Source organism: Gossypium hirsutum, chromosome D13 (genome assembly GCF_007990345.1).
Source record: "Gossypium hirsutum isolate 1008001.06 chromosome D13, Gossypium_hirsutum_v2.1, whole genome shotgun sequence".
Taxonomy (NCBI): Eukaryota; Viridiplantae; Streptophyta; class Magnoliopsida; order Malvales; family Malvaceae; genus Gossypium; species Gossypium hirsutum.
This window is the reverse complement of record NC_053449.1, coordinates 61,082,205-61,104,422: the sequence shown is the minus strand read 5'-3', so window position 1 is coordinate 61,104,422 and position 22,218 is coordinate 61,082,205. Positions and strand designations below refer to the sequence as shown.

General features: G+C 31.5%; 3 protein-coding genes across 5 annotated transcripts; 1 reads left to right on the top strand and 2 right to left on the bottom strand.

Annotated features, from left to right (window-relative positions):
- The first annotated feature begins 288 nt into the window (after positions 1-288).
- On the top strand, positions 289-2,237 carry LOC107932040 (deSI-like protein At4g17486). Its single transcript, XM_016863981.2, has 4 exons — positions 289-740; positions 1,340-1,627; positions 1,833-1,910; positions 1,999-2,237. The coding sequence occupies exons 1-4, from the start codon at positions 596-598 to the stop codon at positions 2,142-2,144; spliced, it is 657 nt and encodes a 218-aa protein (XP_016719470.1). The 5' UTR covers positions 289-595; the 3' UTR covers positions 2,145-2,237.
- Positions 2,238-2,450: 213 nt separating this feature from the next.
- LOC107931996 (acyl-protein thioesterase 2) lies at positions 2,451-6,722 on the bottom strand. Of its 3 annotated transcripts, XM_016863937.2 has the most exons (11): positions 6,590-6,675; positions 6,440-6,492; positions 5,988-6,085; positions 5,728-5,842; positions 5,217-5,253; positions 5,021-5,090; positions 4,775-4,879; positions 4,001-4,151; positions 3,819-3,901; positions 2,873-2,966; positions 2,451-2,782 (listed from the first exon to the last, which is right to left on the bottom strand). In XM_016863937.2, exons 3-11 carry the CDS (start codon positions 6,016-6,018, stop codon positions 2,695-2,697), a joined length of 774 nt encoding a protein of 257 aa, XP_016719426.2. In that variant the 5' UTR covers positions 6,019-6,085; positions 6,440-6,492; positions 6,590-6,675; the 3' UTR covers positions 2,451-2,694. The 3 variants fall into 3 exon arrangements, with proteins under 3 accessions (XP_016719426.2, XP_016719425.2, XP_040965363.1); XM_016863936.2 differs by lacking the exon at positions 6,440-6,492 and having other exon boundaries at positions 6,590-6,722; XM_041109429.1 differs by lacking the exon at positions 6,590-6,675 and having other exon boundaries at positions 6,440-6,494.
- Positions 6,723-13,729: 7,007 nt separating this feature from the next.
- Positions 13,730-14,364, bottom strand: LOC107891096 (uncharacterized). Its single transcript, XM_016815748.2, has one exon. The coding sequence runs from the start codon at positions 14,267-14,269 to the stop codon at positions 13,880-13,882; it is 390 nt and encodes a 129-aa protein (XP_016671237.1). The 5' UTR covers positions 14,270-14,364; the 3' UTR covers positions 13,730-13,879.
- Positions 14,365-22,218: the final 7,854 nt, after the last annotated feature.

Below are 22,218 nucleotides of genomic sequence, written 5' to 3'. Positions count from 1 at the left end.
TTTTTATAAAAATAAATACAAGTAGGAAGCTAAATGCTTTTTTTAGGGTTAAAAGATGAAATATAAATTTTTGAAAGAATTAAAATGTAATTTTACAATTATATTAACTTAAAATTTTATAATTTTTAGAGGGGTTAAACTATAAGTTTACCATTTATGGGGTTTTCATGTGGGCAAAATTTTATAATTTCTAGAAGGGCTAAACTATAAATGTTAGTTTTTATTGGATTCAATTCTTAAAACAAAATCAAATCAACAAGAACATAACAGGGGAAATGAACGAACGCAACAGTAAGATGCTAATTGACAGATATAATTTGAATGATTGTAACAGTAAAACAAAACCCAATTTGAGAGAATGCTTTTCGTGATTTAACAGGTACTATAACAAAACCCATATCTAACTCATGTTTATGAACACTATAATTACCAGCAATTATTCGATTCATCAATGAAGCAACAGTGGTTTTTTTATTTTGATTTACATTAATATTTGAGGGTTTCTTAGTAGAGAAAAAGGGAAATATTTTCTGGGGATTTTGGGGAATCTTTTTCGTTTTTATTTTGGGTTTCAGTTCAAAGTTAAAAAAGAGAAATGGGGAAAGGGAAAGTCTCAAATTCCAGCCATAATGAGAGCAATGACAATGAAACCAAGCTGGTTTTGAATATCTATGATCTCACTCCTATGAACAATTACTCTTATTGGATTGGTTTTGGGATTTTCCATTCCGGCATTGAAGGTTTCCTTCTTCCCATTTCTGAATTTATTTTTCTGGGATTTTTTCTGCTATGGAAAATTGGTTGTGTCATATGGTTTTGGGATTTGGGTATTGATTATTTCATCTCTTTATTTGTTCTAAAAGGTGGATTTCGTTCCCCATGATTGAAAATAGCTATGGGCTGGTTGACTTCTTTGTAATTGATTTCGTGATCATCTTCCATTTCTGTAGCTGAAATTTGATATTTACTTGGGGGGAGTCTAAAAATGAAGTTTTATTTAGGGAGAAAATAGAAAAATATAATTTGAATTATGACGAAAATGATGGCATGCATTTGTTCTTTAATTGTTGAAAATCTTTTTAATTTAGGGTTCTATATGTTAATAAAGTATGTATTCTTTAAATTAGGCATTTCTGGTTAGTTTTGGTGGGATTGAAATCCAGCAAATCTCAAGGAAAATGAATGCTTGAAGTAGAAATTAATTGCTAATGCATCATTGCCATTCGTTTCGATCGATTCAATATTTTCGGAAATACGAAATGAAATTTGCTTCATGTGTTTATGATCTTGTTTTCAGTTAGGAAACTGAAAGTATCTGTGTTTGAATGTGTATCAACAGTTCGTGGTAAAGAGTACGGGTTCGGGGCTCATGATTTTTCAATCAGTGGCGTTTTTGAAGTGGAACCGAAGTGCTGCCCTGGTTTTTCCTATCGATGTTCGATCTCGTTGGGAAGGATAAACATGTCGTCCTCCGATTTCAGAGCGTTCATCGAGAACTTGGCTTCCGACTATCATGGAAATACCTATCACCTCATCTCCAAGAACTGCAACCACTTTTCAGATGACATTGTCTATAAACTAACCGGCAAACACATCCCCAGATGGGTGAACCGACTTGCTCGGCTAGGTTTGTCGATCCTTCCAACCGTTCATATATGCATTATATGTATGCAATGTATAAATGCAGCTATCTGTGTGCTTATATCAAATGTACATTTGCCTATGCATGCATGTACGCATGCAAGTATCGACTATCGTCGTTAAACGACCATTTTGTCTGCTTTTCATCATCCATTGGAAATCACTAAGTTCATGCTTTGTCAAAACTACAGGTTCCTTATTCAGCTGCCTACTCCCAGAAAGCCTTCAAGCAACTAGAGTGAAGAAGGTGCCTGAATACCACCAAATTGGTATGCTTCCGATTTTTACTCAAAAAATACTAACTGCAATGAAATGCTCGTATTTTGATAGTTGTGTTTGCTCTCTTTTCTTTTCCAGAAGGAAACGAAACTCTGTCGACCACCACCCCCAGCGAAATAGACGAAACGGAACAGGAGAATCCTTTGCTGTCTCCAAAAGATGGAAGTGTAGATATAAATTTTGTTAAAGCAGCCCCGAGTGATTGCAAGGCCGAAATGCCTTAAAAAGAACAATGAACTTATATTCTTGGGGCCTTTTTTTTTTTTCATTTAAATGTTTGTGTACTATTTTCCCATATTTGTCCCCAATTTTTTATCTTCATTTTTTCTTCTTTATCCAGCTTTTTTTAACTAGGCTGAAGAATTTGGCATTTGAAATATAGTTTGTTAATTTTTTTATTATGATATTTTGTGATTAAATGAAGCTTCAAAAGAAAAAAAAACTAGGGTTTAGGGTTAAATCCGAAAATTCAAAAATCGATTAGAATCCTAATACTTGATTCGGATAATAGTTAAAACACTAGAAACCCATTGGCAAAACATAAAATTTACAATCCAAATTGCATTCAAAATAATAATATTCAAAACCGCAAGTTGACGATTCGGATCGGTACATGTTCTCGTGTTCCATTGGAATTCTAGCAAAGAACCGGAACCAATTAAGAAAACATCAACTACAACAAGGTATGCAAAATTATCACTATACCATGTATGACACCCACAACCAGAACAACTTTGCTTCAAGTAATGCATAAACATTTCCGCATTACATTCGTTATGTGGATCGACCGTCGAGCCCCAGTTTTGAAGTTAACCAAGCACATACTTCTTCCATCTCCTCTGGGATTGTATAGTGACCAAGCCTAAATTGTCAAACAAAGTATTCGGTTCAAGTCAATGATTGGTATATAAGAAATATGAAGTGTTCTGTTAGATTCATGAAAGATACATACCCATTGTAGGATTTGAAAGTCATGTCCTTAAATCCGTTTGAAGTCAATGCTCGAGACGATTTCTCGCCAAATTTATACGGAACCACATCATCACCTGCAACCGAACATGTAATATACGAATAACGTTTTTCTAATGAATATAATCTGTAACCTTGATGACAATCATGAAACTACACTTAAAATATGAGTACAACTGAATTTGGTAACAACAATGGCAGCCACCAAGTGCACCAAACATGAGCTTAGGCTTCACTAACGACGATATTTACTTAAATGTCGGGGGAAAATGATCTTTCATGCCCAGATATGTAAACAGCAAAAGAGATGTTCACTTCAGTCGGGTTTATTAGTCTATTGATATGTAAACATCAAAAGAGATGTTCACTTCAGTCAGGTTTATTAGTCTATTGAGGACACAAAGGCACCTTTCAGTCAGCTATTTGTTCTCAATGTAAAATACGCAACAACTTATTCCTTGATTACTTCAAGACAAGCCTAATAAACCTACTAGGCCTTCACATAACATCAAAATTACACAATTTAGAAAACAACAATCGCTAATTAAATGTGAAATACATTGCTACGACCACTAATCAGTAGAACTCATCGATGACCCCTAAGAAAAAGCAGTAATTTTAGATGTGACACCAGTAATTTCTATTAGTCCCTTTTAATACTTGTCCAATGTAGAACATGTATTTTCTTTTCTAGTTATGGAAAGCTAAACTCGGATTGACACTAAACATTTGGCTGGACAAATTCCTCAACTAGTATTCAGTACTATCTTTCAATACCAGTTACTACTTGCTAATTGAAATAATGGTGCTAATCGACATGGCAACCAGTTCAGTACCAGAGGATACGATAAAGCCAACAATCTGGCACCATGTCTAAACAGAATAACCAATCCATGATACTTTACATAGTGCAGGTAAATACTAGATACCTTTTCCATGGCATAGCAAAATTGGCAAGGACTCAGCACGTCCTGCAGCTTCATTGTTTCCTTCTATTTTTCTTTTCAAAGTCCTGGAAAAGAACAGAAATTATAACAATAGACCAGACAAAACGGTGGTAAGAGAGAGAGTGTCAAGCTCGTATAAGAAGCTGCTAATATAGGAAACTAACTTTGAACACGGAAGCCATCCGCTAAGTCCTACAACTGCGCTCAAATTGGCAGGATATGTGTTTCCATTTCCGTATTTTCCATGAGTAAAACAGGTTGCAGAGTATAGTGAGGTAGCTGCACCCATACTGAAGCCTCCAACACCAAGTTTAACTGTAACCAGAAAAAACTACTATTAGAACAATGTCAAAAACAATGACAGAAAACAAAACTTCCATTGATAAAAGTGAAAAGCAAGGTAAATGCAATATTGCATTGGTTTTAAGCAAAACTAATCAAGCAACAGAAAACTACATGCATTTAAACTGACCCCAAAAGTTCAGTCACTCTTTAAATACATTAACGGGAATGATGGTTTAACCCAGAAAAAAAAAGTTATCAAAGAAACCATGATTGTCAAGATAGATAGAAACATAAATAAGAAGAGAAGACTAAAAGGAGCTCTTTAGGCCATTACAAACTTGAGAGGCAGCTTTTCTGCCACTCTTAAAACCAGCACTCTTCTCATATTCTTACTTGACCAAAAATAGAAAAAGAAATTCACATTTAGTAGCCAAAATGACAGGAAATAAACTTAAAAACTATAAACCCTGCAGAATGTAAAGCAAAAGATTGGCAGCTGTACGATGTAAAACTTTATGTCCCATGCATTCTCACTATTATACAAAAATAATGCATTGGTAGCAAAATATTTGGAAGAGAAATGGGAAAATAATGCCCCTGAAAAAAAATTTAGCATAATAAAACCTCATAAAAAGGAGCAATAGAAAACATACTGTCAGCAGGCTCTGCTGCCAGCAAATTTGCAACATGTGCTGCAGCAGCATCCAAACCCTCTATATCATCAGGAGCATCTTCTGAAAGCTCACCGACATTGAACCCTGATGTATTTCACATTAGAATTCAACAATTTGATTAGCATTCAATGAAACATCATCAAAAGATTTAAGAAAATAAATTTAATGCATTTAGTTTCCATCATATGAGATTGCATCGTTACATAAATTTAAGAATATACTTACAAGCAGTTGATGGAAAGCCACCAAATATGCTTATTGGTTGAGTAGGCGCAGTTGGACATATCCATTTAATCTGTGCACCATAGGATGGATCATCACAAACATGGAAATTATGATATAATCAAGAAAATTAAGTTCATTGGTTAATCATTAGAATATATTCTCATAAACATCTTCGGCTACAGTCAGTCATCCTTACATTTGGAAGAGGGAGCGTCTCCAGGAGCTGGGACCAGCTGTCAAACAAGATGAAAAATATAAACAAGGATGAATAGATATTTGAAAAGCTATCAACAATTTTTTGTCTAATATCCGAAACAATTGATCACAAAGATAGGGAACACATAAGAAACATAGCTCGTAGGGAAAGTGGAAGTAGTGAAAAGAGTTGCCATTACCAAAATCATGAAAAGGAAAATAATAAAACACATGCAATTGCTATTTTCCTTGAAAGATTGTTTAACTGTTGAGGGAAAGGAACAAATAGAAATAAACTCCACATGCATATAATATACATAATATTTCTCCATCCAAAAAATTGAAAATTAACGAGTGATGAGGAACCTGAACTATCAATTGTCTCCTTTTCCTTGGAGAAAAAAAGTTAAACAAATGAGGCCATAGAGAAAATAATCTAAAACTTGTTCAACCAAAAGAGAACCAGTAACTACAAACAAGAAACTTAGAAAGCAATGCAAAGTTTATCATACCTCGAACCATTATCACCAAGACCATGTAGCCAAACTATGGTAGCTTGGTGCCTACCTTTTGGCCTGACCACATAGGTTCTTCCAAACTCAAGTGCCCTTCTAGCAGTTCTACCACCTAAAATTTGTTACATTAAGTTATAAGTGTTACATTTCAATTGCCATAAAAACAATCGAAATATTTAATGCAAGCTCGCTAGTCAGCTCTCATTTTAGAAATTATTTATCACCATAGCAAGAGGGAAAGAAGCAGATAAACTAACCAGGGCCAACCGAAGGACCGGTGAAGCTCATAGTAATCCACAGAAAAGCGGCACTAACCAAACCCCGCCTATTACACGAGCAGAAAGCAACACTGATCCTGCAACGAACAGAGACCCAGATTTATATTCGAAAATCAAAAGCCAGTTCCACAATGTAATTCAGTTTCACTACATCGATACATGATACTTATGATTTAAACAACTAGGCACCTGCCCAAGTTGTTTAACTAAACTCAAAATCAAAACTTGCCAATAAAAAACAGGTACATTACAACAACATAATCAAAGAGAAAATCCCTTTTTTTTTCTAGCTAATCCAAATTACATATCTTTCAAAACCCTTCATAAGACTGGAACTTCAACTCTAACCAAATAATGGTATTCATTCAAAAACCTAAGATGGCAAATCATAAAAAAAAAAGGAACCCCAAAAAAAGGAACAATAACGAAACTTTAAGTCAACTGTTTTCGAGGATCAATAGGTTGCAAAGAAGTGTAGATTGAACTGCAAAAAAATTAAACAAAAATTCTAAGAAATGAAGAAAGTGGGGAAAAGGAGAGATCAAAAACGAAAAGGGGTTTTAGGGTTTTAGGCAGTTCACCTTTTTTTTTCAAGGATGACGTCGACTGGATGCGAAGACTGAAGACACTATGAAAGACTTTAAAGATACCAAGAAAATCTCTATTTCTTTTGGTCTTCAAATTCGAAAGGCCAAATTTTGTTTTTCTTTTTGTCCCCACTATTCTAATTCCTCTTGTTTGTATTTTGTCGTTTTTTGGATTTTTTTTCTCTCAAAAGATAATATAAAATAATGTTAAATGTTAAAATATAAAATTATAAAATAATTGAGTTTTTAATTGAAGATTGTAATTAATTCAACCCTTAATTCAAATATTTTTTTGTCAAATTAAGAGTACAAACAACGATAGTAATAAGATTAGATATTATAATAATATTATTGCGTGAGACAAAAAGAAGTAAATGCCCATCAAAAAATGCCCTAAGTTGATTGCAAAAAAATTGGTGATGTAGCTTAGGAGTGTATTCAAGTTGAATCGAACTGAAATCTTGTCAAGCTTGAGTTTGATACTTAGCTTAAGCTTGATCATATGTCTACTTTAAGTTCGAGATATAATCGAGTTCGATTATGTTCGTTTACTAATTTTTATATTCAAACTCAACTCAATAATTAAACTTAGGGTTAATAATATATATTAGAGCAATAACGTAATTTAATAATAATATAAAATTATGAAAAATTTAATAAGTGTAATTTCTCGAAAATTATTACTCCAAAATTTTCTACAGTAATAAAGTAGGTATCCTTGATAGTAAAATAAGGAAATAAAGTGACAAAAAGGTAAATTTTGAGTTATGGCAACATTGGGAATTATATTATGACATATTAATTCAAGAAAAGATTAAATCACAAAAGTGAGAAAAGTTTTGTTGCCTAAGAGTAAATACTCAAAATTTGAGGGGTTAAAGTGTAATTACAAAAAAGTTGAAGGACCAATAGTGTAAATATTTTAAGGGTGGAATAATCTAGAAACTAAGGAAAATGGATGAATTAGGACCAATTTGAAAAGGTGAAGAATTTTGAGGGACTAAATCATAATTTAACCAAATTAAGTGATGACTCAAGGATGAAATTTTTAAAGATTATAAAAGGAAAAATGGTCGGTTAGAAGAGCGAGAAATCTAGAAGGCAATGATGATATTGGTGATATTAGATTAATTAATTAAATAAATATTAGTTTATTAATATTTTAATTTGATTTTAAAAGATATTTTATTATTTTATTATTATTCTATTTAGCATATATATATGGAAGGAAAGATGATAATCTTCATCTTCTTCCCATGCATCCAACGTTAGAAGAGAAGAGAAGAAAGAAAGTTTTGCTTTCTTTACAATTTGGTCCTTTTACCAAAATAATCACTATTTTCACTTAGAAATCAAAAGAATTTCCATAGCTTCCAAGCGAGAAAAATAATAAGGAGACTATGGGGAGCTAGAATATCAAGTTAGATTCAAGAAATAGAAGCTGGAGAAGAGAGAAAATCAAGTTAAAGATTGAAATCATTAGCACAAGGTAAGAACATCAAGATTTCAATATATTTTTGAGTTTGATATTATTGAAAAAGTATGAAATTGATGTTAATGTAGGGTTTTATTATATATGGTCCTATGTTCTTGATATGTTAGTGAAGAGAAAATAAGAGAAAGTGATGAGAAATAGTGTAGAGAAAGAAAATAAGGGTGTTATAAACATGGTAATAAACATCTTGCACTAAAACAGCTTTGGACAGCAACAATATGCTAACTTTGAAAAATCACCATAAATTATGAAAATCGAATTAGAGGATGAAAAAAAATGTAATTAAATCTTATTAAGTCTAGTTTTTCATATAATAAACGGTGCAAGTAATGGAATTGTAAATCATGAGATATAATAAATTATGTGAGACAAGGTTAGAATGAATTCGGGTTCCCCTGTTCTGAATTTGGAAAATTATAAAAAAATTGGAGAAAAATAATTATGGGCTTATATTTATATGTTTAAAATCCTTAATGAGTCTATTTTCAAGAAAAATAAACGAGAACATCATCCGAATCCTGTACGAGGAGATAATTAATTTTTAGCAAAGAAGGGTCGGAACTGTCAGACAGTAGAACAGGGATGACTTTAAAGAATAATCTGTACTTATTGGCTAAACCAAAAATTCTGAAAATTTTATATTAAGAAGATATGTGAGCTAGTTTCAGATAAAATTAACGGATCTCAATTCGGAGTTACATAGCTCAAGATATAAATAATTTTGTGACAATGACTCAAGTGGACAGCTTTGAATGAACAAATAAATAAATAGTAAAATTATAGATAATGTTACATATAAGCATGTTATATACATTAAGGAAGTGGAATGGAGAGGAGGAGGAGGAGGAAAATATATGATTATTCAACTAGGATGAGTTTTCATTAAAAATGGCTAATTTGCATGTTTTAGGTTCTGGGACTAAATTGAATAAAAGTAATATTTTAAGGGTAAATTTGTAAAAATATCAAAAAGTGACCAAATTGCATGAAATAAATTGTTTTATTATTTAAATTAATAAATTGAATGCAATATTAATTTATATCAAGATTGGGTGGAAATTCGAGGAAAATAGAAAATTACCAAAATGTCCCTGAATTTTGGTATTTCTGCAATTTAGCTTGGTAAGTTTGTGTAACTTAAATTATATTATTAGATGATTGAAATATATATATTGGATTGAGAAATTGATTTGAATTGTGAACATGAGAAATTGTGAATTGAATGAAATGGAAATAAAGCTTTGAATTACATGAGTAAATATCGGGTCTCGTAGGCCCTATTTATTATGAATATAATATTTCGAGGATATGTTGTAAAGAATTATAAAAGCATGTTAATAATTTAAAAGTTTTAATTCGGATGAAATTTTGCAACTCGTTTTAATACGTATACAAATGTATGTCTTCTAGTAATGCCTCGTACCCTATTCCGGCGTCGAATACAGGTAAGGGGTGTTACAATGTGACATCGCCAGATTCGGTCATAACGTTTAAACCGGGTTTAGGGTGTTACAATAAGGGTCACGAGTGATTCAAGTCAAGTATTACTAAGCATGAATTTGGCTCGAGCTTGAGCTCAGCTTGATAATTATCGAATCAAATTCGAATTCTTTTAGAGTCGAACTCAGATAACTTACGGACGTCAAGTCTCGTTTACACTCTTAATGTAACTATCAACATAATATTTGACTTGAAAAATTATCCGAGGTTTAATAAAAAAATTTAAATTATTTTATAATTATTAGTTGGTTTTTTTAATTTTTAAAAAATTAATTAAACCTTTTTTATGTGAACATTTTTTACGTTAAACGTCGAGTCGTCATTTCTTGGCATCAACCATTGTTAGTGCCATTGGTAGGCTTTTATACGCTAGTAAACCTACAACACTTAGAAAGATTTTTGCTAAAATTTATAATACATGCAGGGATAAAACGAAATTTATTAAATTAAGTTCACTAAATTTATTAATTTTAAAATTTAAAAAATGAATTAATTTGTGATACATTTTTAAATGAGATCTAAATATTACTAAATCGGGATGTCTTTTAATTGGTGATAGAATTATGTGTTGACCTTGATTAGAGTGAAATCCGCTTCAATTTGCTTTTTCCTGAATCAGGATCCTATACGTCTACTATTTTTAAAGAAGAGACAGGGTAAGGGAGTAGTTTTGAGGGGTAGCCCCCCTAATTCTTCACCATGTCCATACTTGTTTGGAATACAAAGGAAAGCATAGTAGGGTAAATCAATATCATATACAATGAGTAATCATCTATATTAGTATATATGCTATGTTTACTCAATCCCATCCATTTGGGTTCTATCTTTTACTTAGTGAAATAAAATTTTTAAAAAATCAATGAAATAAAAACTATCATCGATTTATCAAATACAACACTTGAGAATGTGACGTGTCTTATCGTTATATCCAACACTTATTAATTTATATAATTTTATTTAATATATATTTAGATATGAATAAAAATACGAATTATGCTTTATACTTGGAGGTTTACTGAATCAACTAAACAATCCAATCTTTTGATAGATTTAATTATGGTTTATTTTGTCTCAAATAAACCTGTTCATGTTCAAGCTATTTATTAAAGTCTAAAGGTTTACTCGAAATTTATGATGGTTTAGACAAAAGATTAGATTAAAAAAATAAACTTCAATAAAAAAAATAAGTGTATTTAAAATATGGATCAAGCTTGAACTTGAATATTCTTGAATATTCAAGGCCCAAACTTAATCTAGTCTGGCTTGTTTTCTATATTTATAATATATTATGTTATTTCTTTATAAATTATATAAGTTATAACACATAAAAACTAAATATATAATAATATACAATGCTATAATATAAAAAAAATTGTTAAGATGCTTATATATAATTTTTTTAATAAATGAAAAAAGTATATAAAATTATTAAATGTTAAAAATAATATAACTTTTTAAAAATAAAAAGAATTTGGACGGCTTAAAATGGACTTAATTAAATTAACTACTTATAAATATCGACAAATTTAAGTGAAATTTTAAACTTATATTTCAGACCCAACCAAACTTAAACAACTATAAATTATATTTGATCCCAAACCAAGTCTTCCCTTAATAAGCTAAACCCAATACTATTTTTGATTTGCACGCGGGATCATATATGATAACAATATAATACACAATTACCTAAGTTAGAAACATGAGCTTAAATTTTGTCCAAATCAAATTACGCTTACATATTATTTTTAAAAAAAAGTTAACAAAATATGTTTTCTTTTATTTAATATTAGCATTATATTATTTATTTGGTGCACAAACTTTTAGGCCAACTAAAGTAAAACTCATGTCCTCATCTTTCCTTTGCCCACTCCTTAGCCTTCTTCATTGATTGCTTATCTCCATGTCTCATTCCAACTAAAATAAAATGTATATACTATAACCATGTTATTAATAAATTTATGTTTTGATCACTTAATTAAGAAAATTATAAAATTATTATTGAATCATTCAAAAATTTTCATTCAAGTCACTAAACTTTTCGAAATATTTTATTTAAGTCATTACGTTGCTAAGTTTTTTTTTAAATAAATCTTGCTAGCGAGCTCTAAGTGATTATTCAACGATCAATACAATAGATCAATACTCATCGATGAGTAGAATAACATACCTTAGATCCAAATCGACCCGACGGTTAGTGTTGATGATTAGAGAAAAAAGTTATTTGAATTTGGAATTGGATTTGCAAATTCATAACAATTTAAAATTGTTTCATTAAAAAAACCTAGACTATCTTCTTCAATTGGTGCAGACGATATAGAAAAAAAAACAATTTTAACAATCTAATAACTTAAATAAAAACTTTAAAATAATACTTACACCCATTTGTATCTTAGAATTTATGCATATGTCTTTTAAGTTGTCGGTTGCTTGGATTTAACGGGACATAGGAAACAGAAAACGAGTGGCTGCCCGCGGTGGTCTTGGACCACAGTTTTCACAACACTTCGCTTCCCTTAGCGTCTGCTTTTGCTTTCTTTATCACCACGTTTTTAATTTAATAACTATCCTCCTAATACTATCATGCCTATGATGTTTATGGGCTAGACCAGAATGGATTCAACCAAAATTTTAGATACGTTTATTAAGTTCGAGTCCAATTCAATCTAAAAAATAGAATTAAAATTTTGCGTAAACTCGACCTGAATAAAAATGTTGAAACCCGGGCTCGGCTTACCTATATTAAAATTTTAAAAAATATGTAATACATCAAAAATACTAAAAATATTAAAATAAATATTTCCAACAAATTAAAAAAGTATACTTAAATAAGAAATAGTAATAAAATTAACAATAAAATAAGAGTTATACAATATCCAAACAATAACAATAAAATAGTAGCAACATAATAGTAAAATGTTAACAAAATAGAGAGAAAATAGCAACAAAATAATAATAAAAAAACAGTATTTTTTGTTTTTATTTTTGTGAAATCGGGCCAGACCAGGCTGAGCTATCCTAGAGGCCAAAAAGGCCTTCCCTGAGCCCGACCTGTTTTTTAAACGAGACTTATTTTTTTACTCAAGCTTATTTTTAGACTTAAATTTTTACCCAAACTCTTGCACTTTTCGAGTAAATCTTTCCAACCCAACCCATAAATGAGTCTACATCCACTTTGCAAATAATATTATACATGATAAAGGTATACCATCTGAACACCAGATAAAAGTAATTAAAATATGGTCTAAAAAACATAAATATGATATGAATATATTAAAGAGCAAGCTAGTATCTCAATGTTCAAGAGTTAGATTCTATTGATGCCATCACTCTCTTTCGTTCTGTGAAGATCCAACAATAATTTAAAAGAGGTGAATAATTAGGCTGACGACGTAAAGTTCTCCTAATTGTTTTAATTTTGTCGGACCAGAAACTAGTTAAAAAGTATGGATCCAAGTGCTGATTAATTCGACAACAGGTTAAATTGAATTTTTTATTTTTAATTATTTATTTAATTAAATCAATTAAATCAGATAAATTTGACCATCTTTAAAATAGTTGAATTTTCTATTCAATTTATTTAATATGATTGTAACATGATAAAATGCACAAATACGTGATAAATTTATGATTAATCTACTCCCAAATTCAAATATATAATAGTCTTAAAAAGAATAATTTGAAAAAAAAACCTTAGAAACGGATAAAGAATCTATGACATGACTTGAATTTATCCATACAGAATAATTCTATCCTAACAAGATTATTAAGATTGACTCAAACTCAAAATCTTAGAAAAATCTTACCAATATCTAATAACATAAATTAGCACATAATCCTGTACGAACAATTATTATTTGATAACAATATTTAAAAATGTATAATACAGATACTAGATCACTTGATTAGCAAATCAATATAATCTCAATTAAGCATATTCCTCTTTTAAGATTTTCTTATACAGTATATTCGTCAACTTGGAGAATTCCAGTATATTCCTTAAATGTTTAAATAATCAATCTAAGCTAAAAACTAGTCAGTCAACGGCGGAATCGAAACAAGATAAAACATGGCACATCCTCGTGATCTTTCTTTTGTTTAATTTAAAGTTAAAATCAACTTTCAAGTGCTAACAAAATAAATATTTGAAAAATTATTTTATATACATCAACGTTTGATTATTACATTTTTTTTTGGCCATCACTATCTTACATTGACATTAACAATATTATATTTTCTAACTTTTGAAAAAAGATTGAAAGATTCAAATATAGTACCGCATCACCGGCGATTCATAGATCGGAACGATCCTTGAAATCGGAGGCGAGTCTAGAAGCGATAGCTGAATGGTACATAGCGTCATGAAACGATGACGTGTTCGTAGTCATCATACGGAGTTGCCTTGCCTTCTCCTCCGTGAAGCTTCCCGGAGAAAACTTCGATCTAATCGACTTTTGTGCCGTATCCGTTCCCGGTTCGACTTCTCTTTTCTCTTTGAAATCGGTTTTGTTATCGGAGTCGAAATAGTCGGGCTCTGGTGACATTCCAAACAGCGGTCCCCACCAGTTCGTGGAAGAAGGTGACGGATTACTCTTCCCGCGGTTCGGGTCCTGTTTTGTATGACCGGGAATAGCACTGGCGTAAATTCCGGCGGGACGAAAAGTGAGAAGATTAGTAGCCATTGAAAACGCTTGATTTAAAGGGATTATCGAGAGGAAATTAGGGTTTCTGGAATTTGGGAAATTTCTGGAAAATAGTTGAAATGGAGATCGAGGAATTTATAGAGGTTGCACTGATGCAATAAAGGGTAAAGAGTGAGGGGAAGGTGGGGTAACGGATAAGATAGACACGTGGAGGTGAGTCGTTATGTACTTTTTTATCTTTTTTACCGAATGTTCCGGTCATTTTGGCCTAGGATAGTGGGCCCGGGATGATCACAACAACGTGGGATATATTATGACAAAGATATAATAAGTAACATACAATTTGTCCCGAAGAAATATCTAAAAATAATATTAGTTTATAATTTATAAACAATATTAAAATTAATTTATCTATTTTTATATTTTTTTTCTTAAAAGACGTTAAATACCTTTAATTTAAAAATATTTAATTTGTGATACCTTTAATTTTAAAACATTTTTATAGTTTTTCCTTAAAATATTTAATTTAAAAAACATATAAAATTATTAAAAGACATTAATACCTTTAAATTTTTATTTTTTTAAAATGAATCTAGGCATTTTTTTGTCAAATTTTGCTATTAGAACTTATACTTTATGTAAGTTGTGGATTTAGTATATATACTTTAATTTAATCAATTTCAATCCATGTATTTTTTGAATTTGTCAATTTTAGTCGTGACCAAACAGTAACAATTAAATCTGTTAAGCTAAATTCTGCTATTAGTCCTCTATTATGCGTAAATATGTAGATTTAATCCATGTTTTCCATCAGTATTATTCTTAATTGTTATGTTTTTTGAATTTCGAAATTTCAGTTTTAATACAATAAACAACCGTTAAATCTATTAACTGATGTTTTATGAGTAATATGTAAAAATAACAAGTTTGATATGATATTACACCTAGGGGCGTAACTAGGGGGCTAGCAAGGGCCTCGACCCCCTAAAATGGAGTTTTTTTTATTTACGCCCTTTAAATTTTTTTAATTTTAAAATAATAAAGATAAAATTACACTTTAACCCCCTAAAAATGATAAAATTATAATTTAGTCATTTAAAATTTTTAAAAATATAGGCCATTAAAATAGTAAAATTGTACCTTTACTATCCTAAAAATTACAATTTAATTTTGACCACTAAAATTTTTTTCTGATTTGGTCCCTAATTACAGATAATAATATATTTGGGGGCAAATTGATCCACCGTTGATTCGCATATTTTACGGAATATAACGGTAAGCAAAACAAAGACGAGTTGTATTGTTGTTTTTCGGGGTACAACTTGGGAGGGCCTTGAGCATGTGGAAATCCTTTTTATTGGAAACATTCAGAGAGCGTTTGGTTCAGTGTATTACCCAATCCATTACACCCCGATTACGCTTGTAATACATTACGCCCCTATTCCGGCGTTTGGTTCGCTGTAATAGGTATTACGCGCGTATTACATTACGCCCCTAATCCCCAAATTGTCGTGTTTTCTAATCCCTTCCCAATTCGCTGTAATAGCTATTGCGTCCGGCTTCCCTCCCCATCTCTCTGTTTTACCCTCCCTCCCTACCCGACCCTCTCCTCTGCTGTCCTCGAAATTTCTCCTCCCATTTCCCACTGCTTCCGTTGATTATCTGTCCTCATCATTTCTTCTCGTCTCGGTGACTAATTTCTCTTCCCCATTTCCTCCCAACCCTATCTGCGCCGCACACCAAAACTCCCATTTAGTTCTTGAATTCATTGAATCGACTAGAAATGGAGATTTCTATGTGAAAGGAGCTTTGAGTGGGTGATATTAGATGGAAAATTTAGATATGTTTGGTGGTATGCAAACTTTATTGGCTATTTGGTTCCTTTAACAGTGTGATTTAATTTGGAAAGGAGCTGAACGATCTTCTTCTGGGAGATGATGTTGCTAGATATTAAACATGGAAATCAGTTTATGGGTTTGCATTGCTTTTATGTTAGCTTAGATGAAATCAGACGGATTAGATCTTGCTGTTAGTCTTGTTCATCTTGATACTTTATAGTTAATTACCATTACATTGCCACTATGTTACAACGATTATGCTTAAATTTTTCTATGTTTTTTTCAAGGACTGTATGCCAATACCATATCTGAATATGTGTTGAGTACATTTACTTTTGTAAAAAAGTAAAGAATCTGGATAACCAAGAATTGCTAGTTTAACCTGGTAAATTGGTCTTCATTGGCTAGCAATTAAGGTTTCATCATTTTCATTTAGCCTTAAGTGAATATTTTACCGTCTGGTGCAAGAAGCTATCACCATGCCAAAGGGAGAAATGATGGATTTGTTTGTTCATACCTCTAGGAATTATGATTGATGTCTTGGAATGACCTTTTTGTGCATGTTTCTTATCCGTTGAAGAAACTTCAGTTTAGCTACTCCTTAAATAAACTAAGGGTGTATAGGTTTCTAATAGATTTTCTGTGATATTCTGCAGCTATGACTATTCTGGATACGGACAATCTTCTGGAAAGGTATATAAAATAAACATATTGTTTTGAAAGGAAAGGAAAATTAAAGTTATCTCTCTGTAAAAGATATGGTTATTATCTCTGAAATTTAGTTTTCTTGGCTCCTTTTGCTTAGTCAAGTAAATCTTCTGTAGGTTGTATTTAAGGTTAGTTATCCTCATCCTTATATTCAATTTAATGCATGATTCCGGATTATGATCAAAATTTTCAATTTGTTGGCTTCCTTATACTTTCATAGTGCATAAAAATATTTGATCTATTTTACTCAAACTCCAGAGTAAATCCAATACGAGTACGTGTGCTATATTGCTTTTCCATATATAGAGAGAGAGACATATTCTCATACCTGTGTCAGTATAGTTTATAAGATTTGACTGTCAAGGTTTCCTTTGTATTTGTCTTCATTTATTGAACTAGTAAATGACTACCACATAGAATATTGTTTGCAAATTACCTCATAGAAGGCGAAAATGATTTCATAGGCCACCAGTTATGGCTTTTGAGACCAGTCTGTTTATATCAATGTGCAGGGAACTTCGGATGAAGTTGTTGATTGCTCCCATGGAAAGCAACTCTGGGAACTATGCAAAGAGAAGTATGAACCTCTATGGCTTAAAGGAGGGAACCACTGTGATTTAGAGCAGTACCCTGAGTATATAAGACATCTCAAGAAGTTCATATCAACTGTTGAGAAATCTCCTTCTCAAAGGTACAGTTCTAGGAGAAGCACAGACCAATTTGAGCAGTCTCGGAAAAGTACTGATGCATTTGAGGTTTAAAGTAAGAGTACTGATCGAAGGGAGAAACCAAGGAAGAGCACTGACAGGCCTGAGAAGTTGAAAAACCAGTCTAATAATTTGGATAAGCTAGAAAAGCTAAGAATCTCTTTCGATCAATTGGAAAAGTCTCGAAGGAGTGTGGATTGCCATGAGAAGTCCCGGAAAAACGTTGACCATCAGTTGGAAAGAGCTCGCAAAAGTGTTGATCTGTTGGATAGAATACGAACAGGGTGATGATACTACTTTCGTGTAAAGAAAAAAAAACTCCATGCAAGTGTTTGACATTTCATGTTGTGATGAACTAAATCTGGTTTTGTTCTTTATTAATTCTTATGGCGTCTGAGGCTTTGTATTTGGTTTTCCCAATATCTTTTGATTATACTATGGCATGAAATATGAGTTTGGTGTTTTGCTTGACCTGTGTTTCGGCCGTTGAGATCTCTCTTGCAAACATAAGCTAGTTTTCCTTGGGCTAAAAAAATTGGGAATCAAACTGGTAAAAGCTTTGGTTTTTCGATTCAACAGTAAGCTGATTATTATGCAGGCTACATGGCATTAATCATCTTAAGAGAACAAGCAGCAGTAAAAACCAGATTTGCAACCCTTCGCAAGTGTCAAAAAGTCTTTAATTTTTAAGAATTTTATTAAATTATATATTTTAATTAAAATATATTTAATAATAATTATGTTTAAATATGATTAAATTATTTATTATTGATAATAATAATCTTATTAAAATTTAAATAACAATAACAATAATCATTTACCAAAACAAATTTCTGCTAAGGGTATTCTAGTCATTTTAGTTTTTTCATTATGCTATTACACCTCTATTACACTCAACCAAACACAGGATTACTATTACGCCTCTATTCCATTACATTCAACCAAACAGTTGATTTGCTATTACACAGCTTTTCCATTACACCTCTATTCCATTACACCTCTAATCCAATACACCTCTAATCCAATACAGCGAACCAAACGTGCTGTCAATGTAAACGCGTACTGTTAGTCTGTAGAGACATGCCGTAAGGTGCTGTCTTTGGATTCATCTATCTCCCCAGTGGTCCAGCCGGTGTCCTTATCTGCTTCTGTCTTTTTGTTTTAATTTCGCCAATTTTGAACAGTCGATGCGGCAGGCACCGCGTTGGACTGTCGTTGACCGCTCACCACTCCCACACTTCCGATCCGATGGCCGCCGCGTTGTTTATGGTTTCAAACTTTCAATCCAGGCTAAGCCAAAATATGTATTCAGCATTATCCGAAATGACGAACGTGTTTTAAATGTCAACATTTTTATTCTTGGGTAAATTATACCCAATGTTATTAAACTATTAGTAAATTTACAAATTGATTATTGAATTATTCAAAAGTTACGAGTGAGTCTCTGGCCCATTAAGTTCCTGAAAGACGTTAGATGTGGAGATGGATAAATTTATAATTTGTTCACTTTAACTATTAACTATTACTAAATTTAAAATTTGATCACTCTAATATAATTTAATAATATTTTCATTGAAAGAATTAATTTTTTTAGAGCGACTAGGTCCAATTGTAAACTTACTAATATTTTTAGTGACCAAATTGTAAATTTACCAATCCTCACATCTAATGTACGTTAGAAGCTTAATAGGCTAGTGTACAATTTGTTTCTTTTGAATAATTTAATGACTAAATTGTAAAATTACTAATAGTTTAGAGACTTTAAAGGTAGTTTACCTTTTATTTTTAAGGAAGGTTTAGTTTAAAGAAGATAACACTTGGGGGATAATGTGTGATATATCATAAAATTTTGATTGATACATTCTTATTGAAATATTTCTTTTATAAGAATTTACCCTTCTTTTTTTATCATTGTAGTAAATTTTGTACATAAACCATAATAAATAACAGGCTTTAACAGGTTTGACATTTGGAACGTATTGGCTCTGATAATCGGCCGATATTATTGCTGCCTGGCAAGCTCATGAGAATTTCAAAGAGTTCCTTAATAATGTGTGGAGGACTGATGGTGAAATAATTGCTAATATCGACTTATTCCGGAATAATGTTATGGAGTCGAAAAATGAACTACATTCTAGCTCGAATTCGAGGGATTGAAGAGGCACTTGATCGGGCTAATTCGACTTTTCTGGTGGAGTTAGATAAAGAATAAAAGACGGAGTTGGACTTGGTTCTTGAGCAGGAGGAAAGTTTGTGGTTCCAAAAATCTCGAGCTCATGGATTGAGAGTGGTGATAGGAATGCAAGGCTCTTCCATGCTTCTACTGTCAAGCGGCATAGAGCAAATTGCATTAATATGCTGAAAATAGAGGATGGAATGTGGTGTGGGGATCATAAGATATTGCAAAAGATGGCTATCGATTATCATAAAGCATTTTTTAAAAGTGATGCTAGATATTCACGTGATTGGGGGACGAGGGCTGGTTTTGAAAGGCTGAGCAATTTAGAGATGGAAAGTTTAGAGTTACAAGTCACAGATGAGGAGGTGCATCATGTGGTTTCCGAAATGCATCCATTTAAAGCCCCGGGATTGACGACCTACATGCGGTTTTCTTTCAGAAGAATTGGGATATCGTAGGCCGTAGTGTCTGTGATTTTGTACGTTGTATCATGTCGGGAGGCACTTTAGTTGGTTGGATTAATCGAACACTGGTTGTGTTAATTCCCAAATTGAACGCCCTAAAACTTTGTCATTTTCGACCCATCATCTTGTGCACTGTGTTGTATAAAATTGTCACTCAGGTCAGAGTGAACAGATTGAAACCATTCTTGCCCAGATGGGTACTTCCTAATCAGACGAGCTTTGTACCAAGTAGGAGTATTGTGGAATAGATAATATCATTATGCCCAAGAAAATAAAAAGGGGCATAAAGGGTGGATGGCACTGAAAATTGGCCTTGAGAAGGCTTACTATCGACTTGAGTGGAATTACATCGAGGATACCTTGATAGACGTTGAAATCCCAGAGGGCCTCCGAAAAGTGATTATGCACTGTGTGACTTCAGTAACGACACAAATATTGTGGAATGGTTCAATGACAAAGAGCTTTCAACCATCTAGAGGAATTCAACAAGGTGATCCTTTGTCCCCTTATTTATTTGTTGTGTATGAAACAACTGGCTCGATCTATAAGTTATGAGGTGAAGGAGGGTAGTTGGGAACCCATTTAGCAAGGTAACGGACTGAGTGTTTCTCATATGTTTTTTGTTGACGATTTGGTGCTATTTGCTGAAGCTTAGAAGGAACAGAGGATGATCATAAAGCGTATTTTGGATGACTTTTGCCAGTTAATATTATTAAATTGTGTGCTGAGATATTCTAATTATTTGAGTTCAATATATATATTTTTTGCATTTTATAAATAAATAAATAAATAAATAATAATCAAATATATTATCTAACAAAGTAAAAAGGGAATTTATTTTGTAAATTTAGTAGTTTAAATATGATATCAACGTGAATAATGTAAATTCCTATAATGGATATTCGACGGTTAATATCAACGGGAATTTATTATATTTTCATTTGTTTAGATAATTACAATTAAGAGGAGAAAATAATTGTAAATTAAGCCTAATTTATACATGATGATGAATGAAAATAAAAGCCTACTTAAATGGACCAAAAATCTGGGCAAGAATAGGCCCAATAAAAACTGGATTTAGGCTTCTTAGTCCCATGGTAGGGTTTTGGTTAATTGTTGCTTTATAGATATTTAATTATTAATTTAAGATTACTTATTTGATGATAAATTTTTTAATAAAATGATATGTGAATTATTATTTATTTAGATTTTAATTTTAATTTAAAAGTTCTTATTTTGAAGAAAAACAAATAATTATACTTATTTTCTTTTTCACATCGCGAAATAATTAAACGAAAATGGCATATGAAAATTAAATATATAATTTGCATCAAATTTAAATTTATTTGTGATGTTACATGTTAAAAATCTTAAATTGATTTTTGTATATATTTATTGAATATTGTATGCATAAATTCCTTGGGATTAGGTAAGAAATATGAGCCCATCCCAAATTCAAACATGCAGCATAGAACTTTTCTATGAAATGCAAATCTCTCTCTCTCTCTCTCTATATATATATACAAATATAATTAGAAAATGTAGCACCAACAACAAGTTAGGATAAAAAATATAAAGGGAGAGAATCATTTTTGGGAATGGTGATATAATTATTCTATATTATCTTAAAATAATAACTTTAAATTAAAAAGTGTTGGGTGTAGTGGTAAGACACATTATATATTTTTTTTAAAAATGTATGTTCAAACATTGCAAACGATATTGTCATGAGCAATAGCCAGGAACCCCGAACCTGAACAAAACAGATATGGAGAATACCAAAAAAATGATAATTTTAAAAATAATATAAAAGGCTATATAATTATGATTAATCCAGGGTGAAACTCTAGAATATATTGATCTTAATTCCAAAATTAAAACTTTTTGGTCTTTTAAGTTTAATCAATTGATGGAATTGAAATTTATGAAGATGATTTGAATGCTTTGATTTTTGTGAGAAGTGAATGTTGGACCTTACTATTCCAAAAGTGGATAATATCTCAAATTTATATTTTTGAAACTTTTAATATAATATTATAAGATTAAAATATGTTGTTTGACTTGCAACCATATTATATATATTTAAAAGTCC

What these genes read in the sequence shown, in the direction of transcription:
- LOC107932040 (XM_016863981.2), top strand. Translation starts at nt 596, where the DNA reads ATGGGGAAAGGGAAAGTCTCAAATTCCAGCCATAATGAGAGCAATGAC. An exon ending in GAACCGACTTGCTCGGCTAG is followed by an intron (nt 1,628 to 1,832) that starts GTTTGTCGATCC and finishes TCAAAACTACAG; the next exon opens with GTTCCTTATTCAGCTGCCTA. An exon ending in GCCTGAATACCACCAAATTG is followed by an intron (nt 1,911 to 1,998) that starts GTATGCTTCCGA and finishes TTTCTTTTCCAG; the next exon opens with AAGGAAACGAAACTCTGTCG.
- LOC107931996 (XM_016863936.2), bottom strand. Translation starts at nt 6,018, where the DNA reads ATGAGCTTCACCGGTCCTTCGGTTGGCCCTG. An exon ending in GGCAGCAGAGCCTGCTGACA is followed by an intron (nt 4,152 to 4,774) that starts GTATGTTTTCTA and finishes TTCTGGTTACAG; the next exon opens with TTAAACTTGGTGTTGGAGGC. An exon ending in TTTGCTATGCCATGGAAAAG is followed by an intron (nt 2,967 to 3,818) that starts GTATCTAGTATT and finishes GTTCGGTTGCAG; the next exon opens with GTGATGATGTGGTTCCGTAT.
- LOC107891096 (XM_016815748.2), bottom strand. Translation starts at nt 14,269, where the DNA reads ATGGCTACTAATCTTCTCACTTTTCGTCCCGCCGGAATTTACGCCAGT.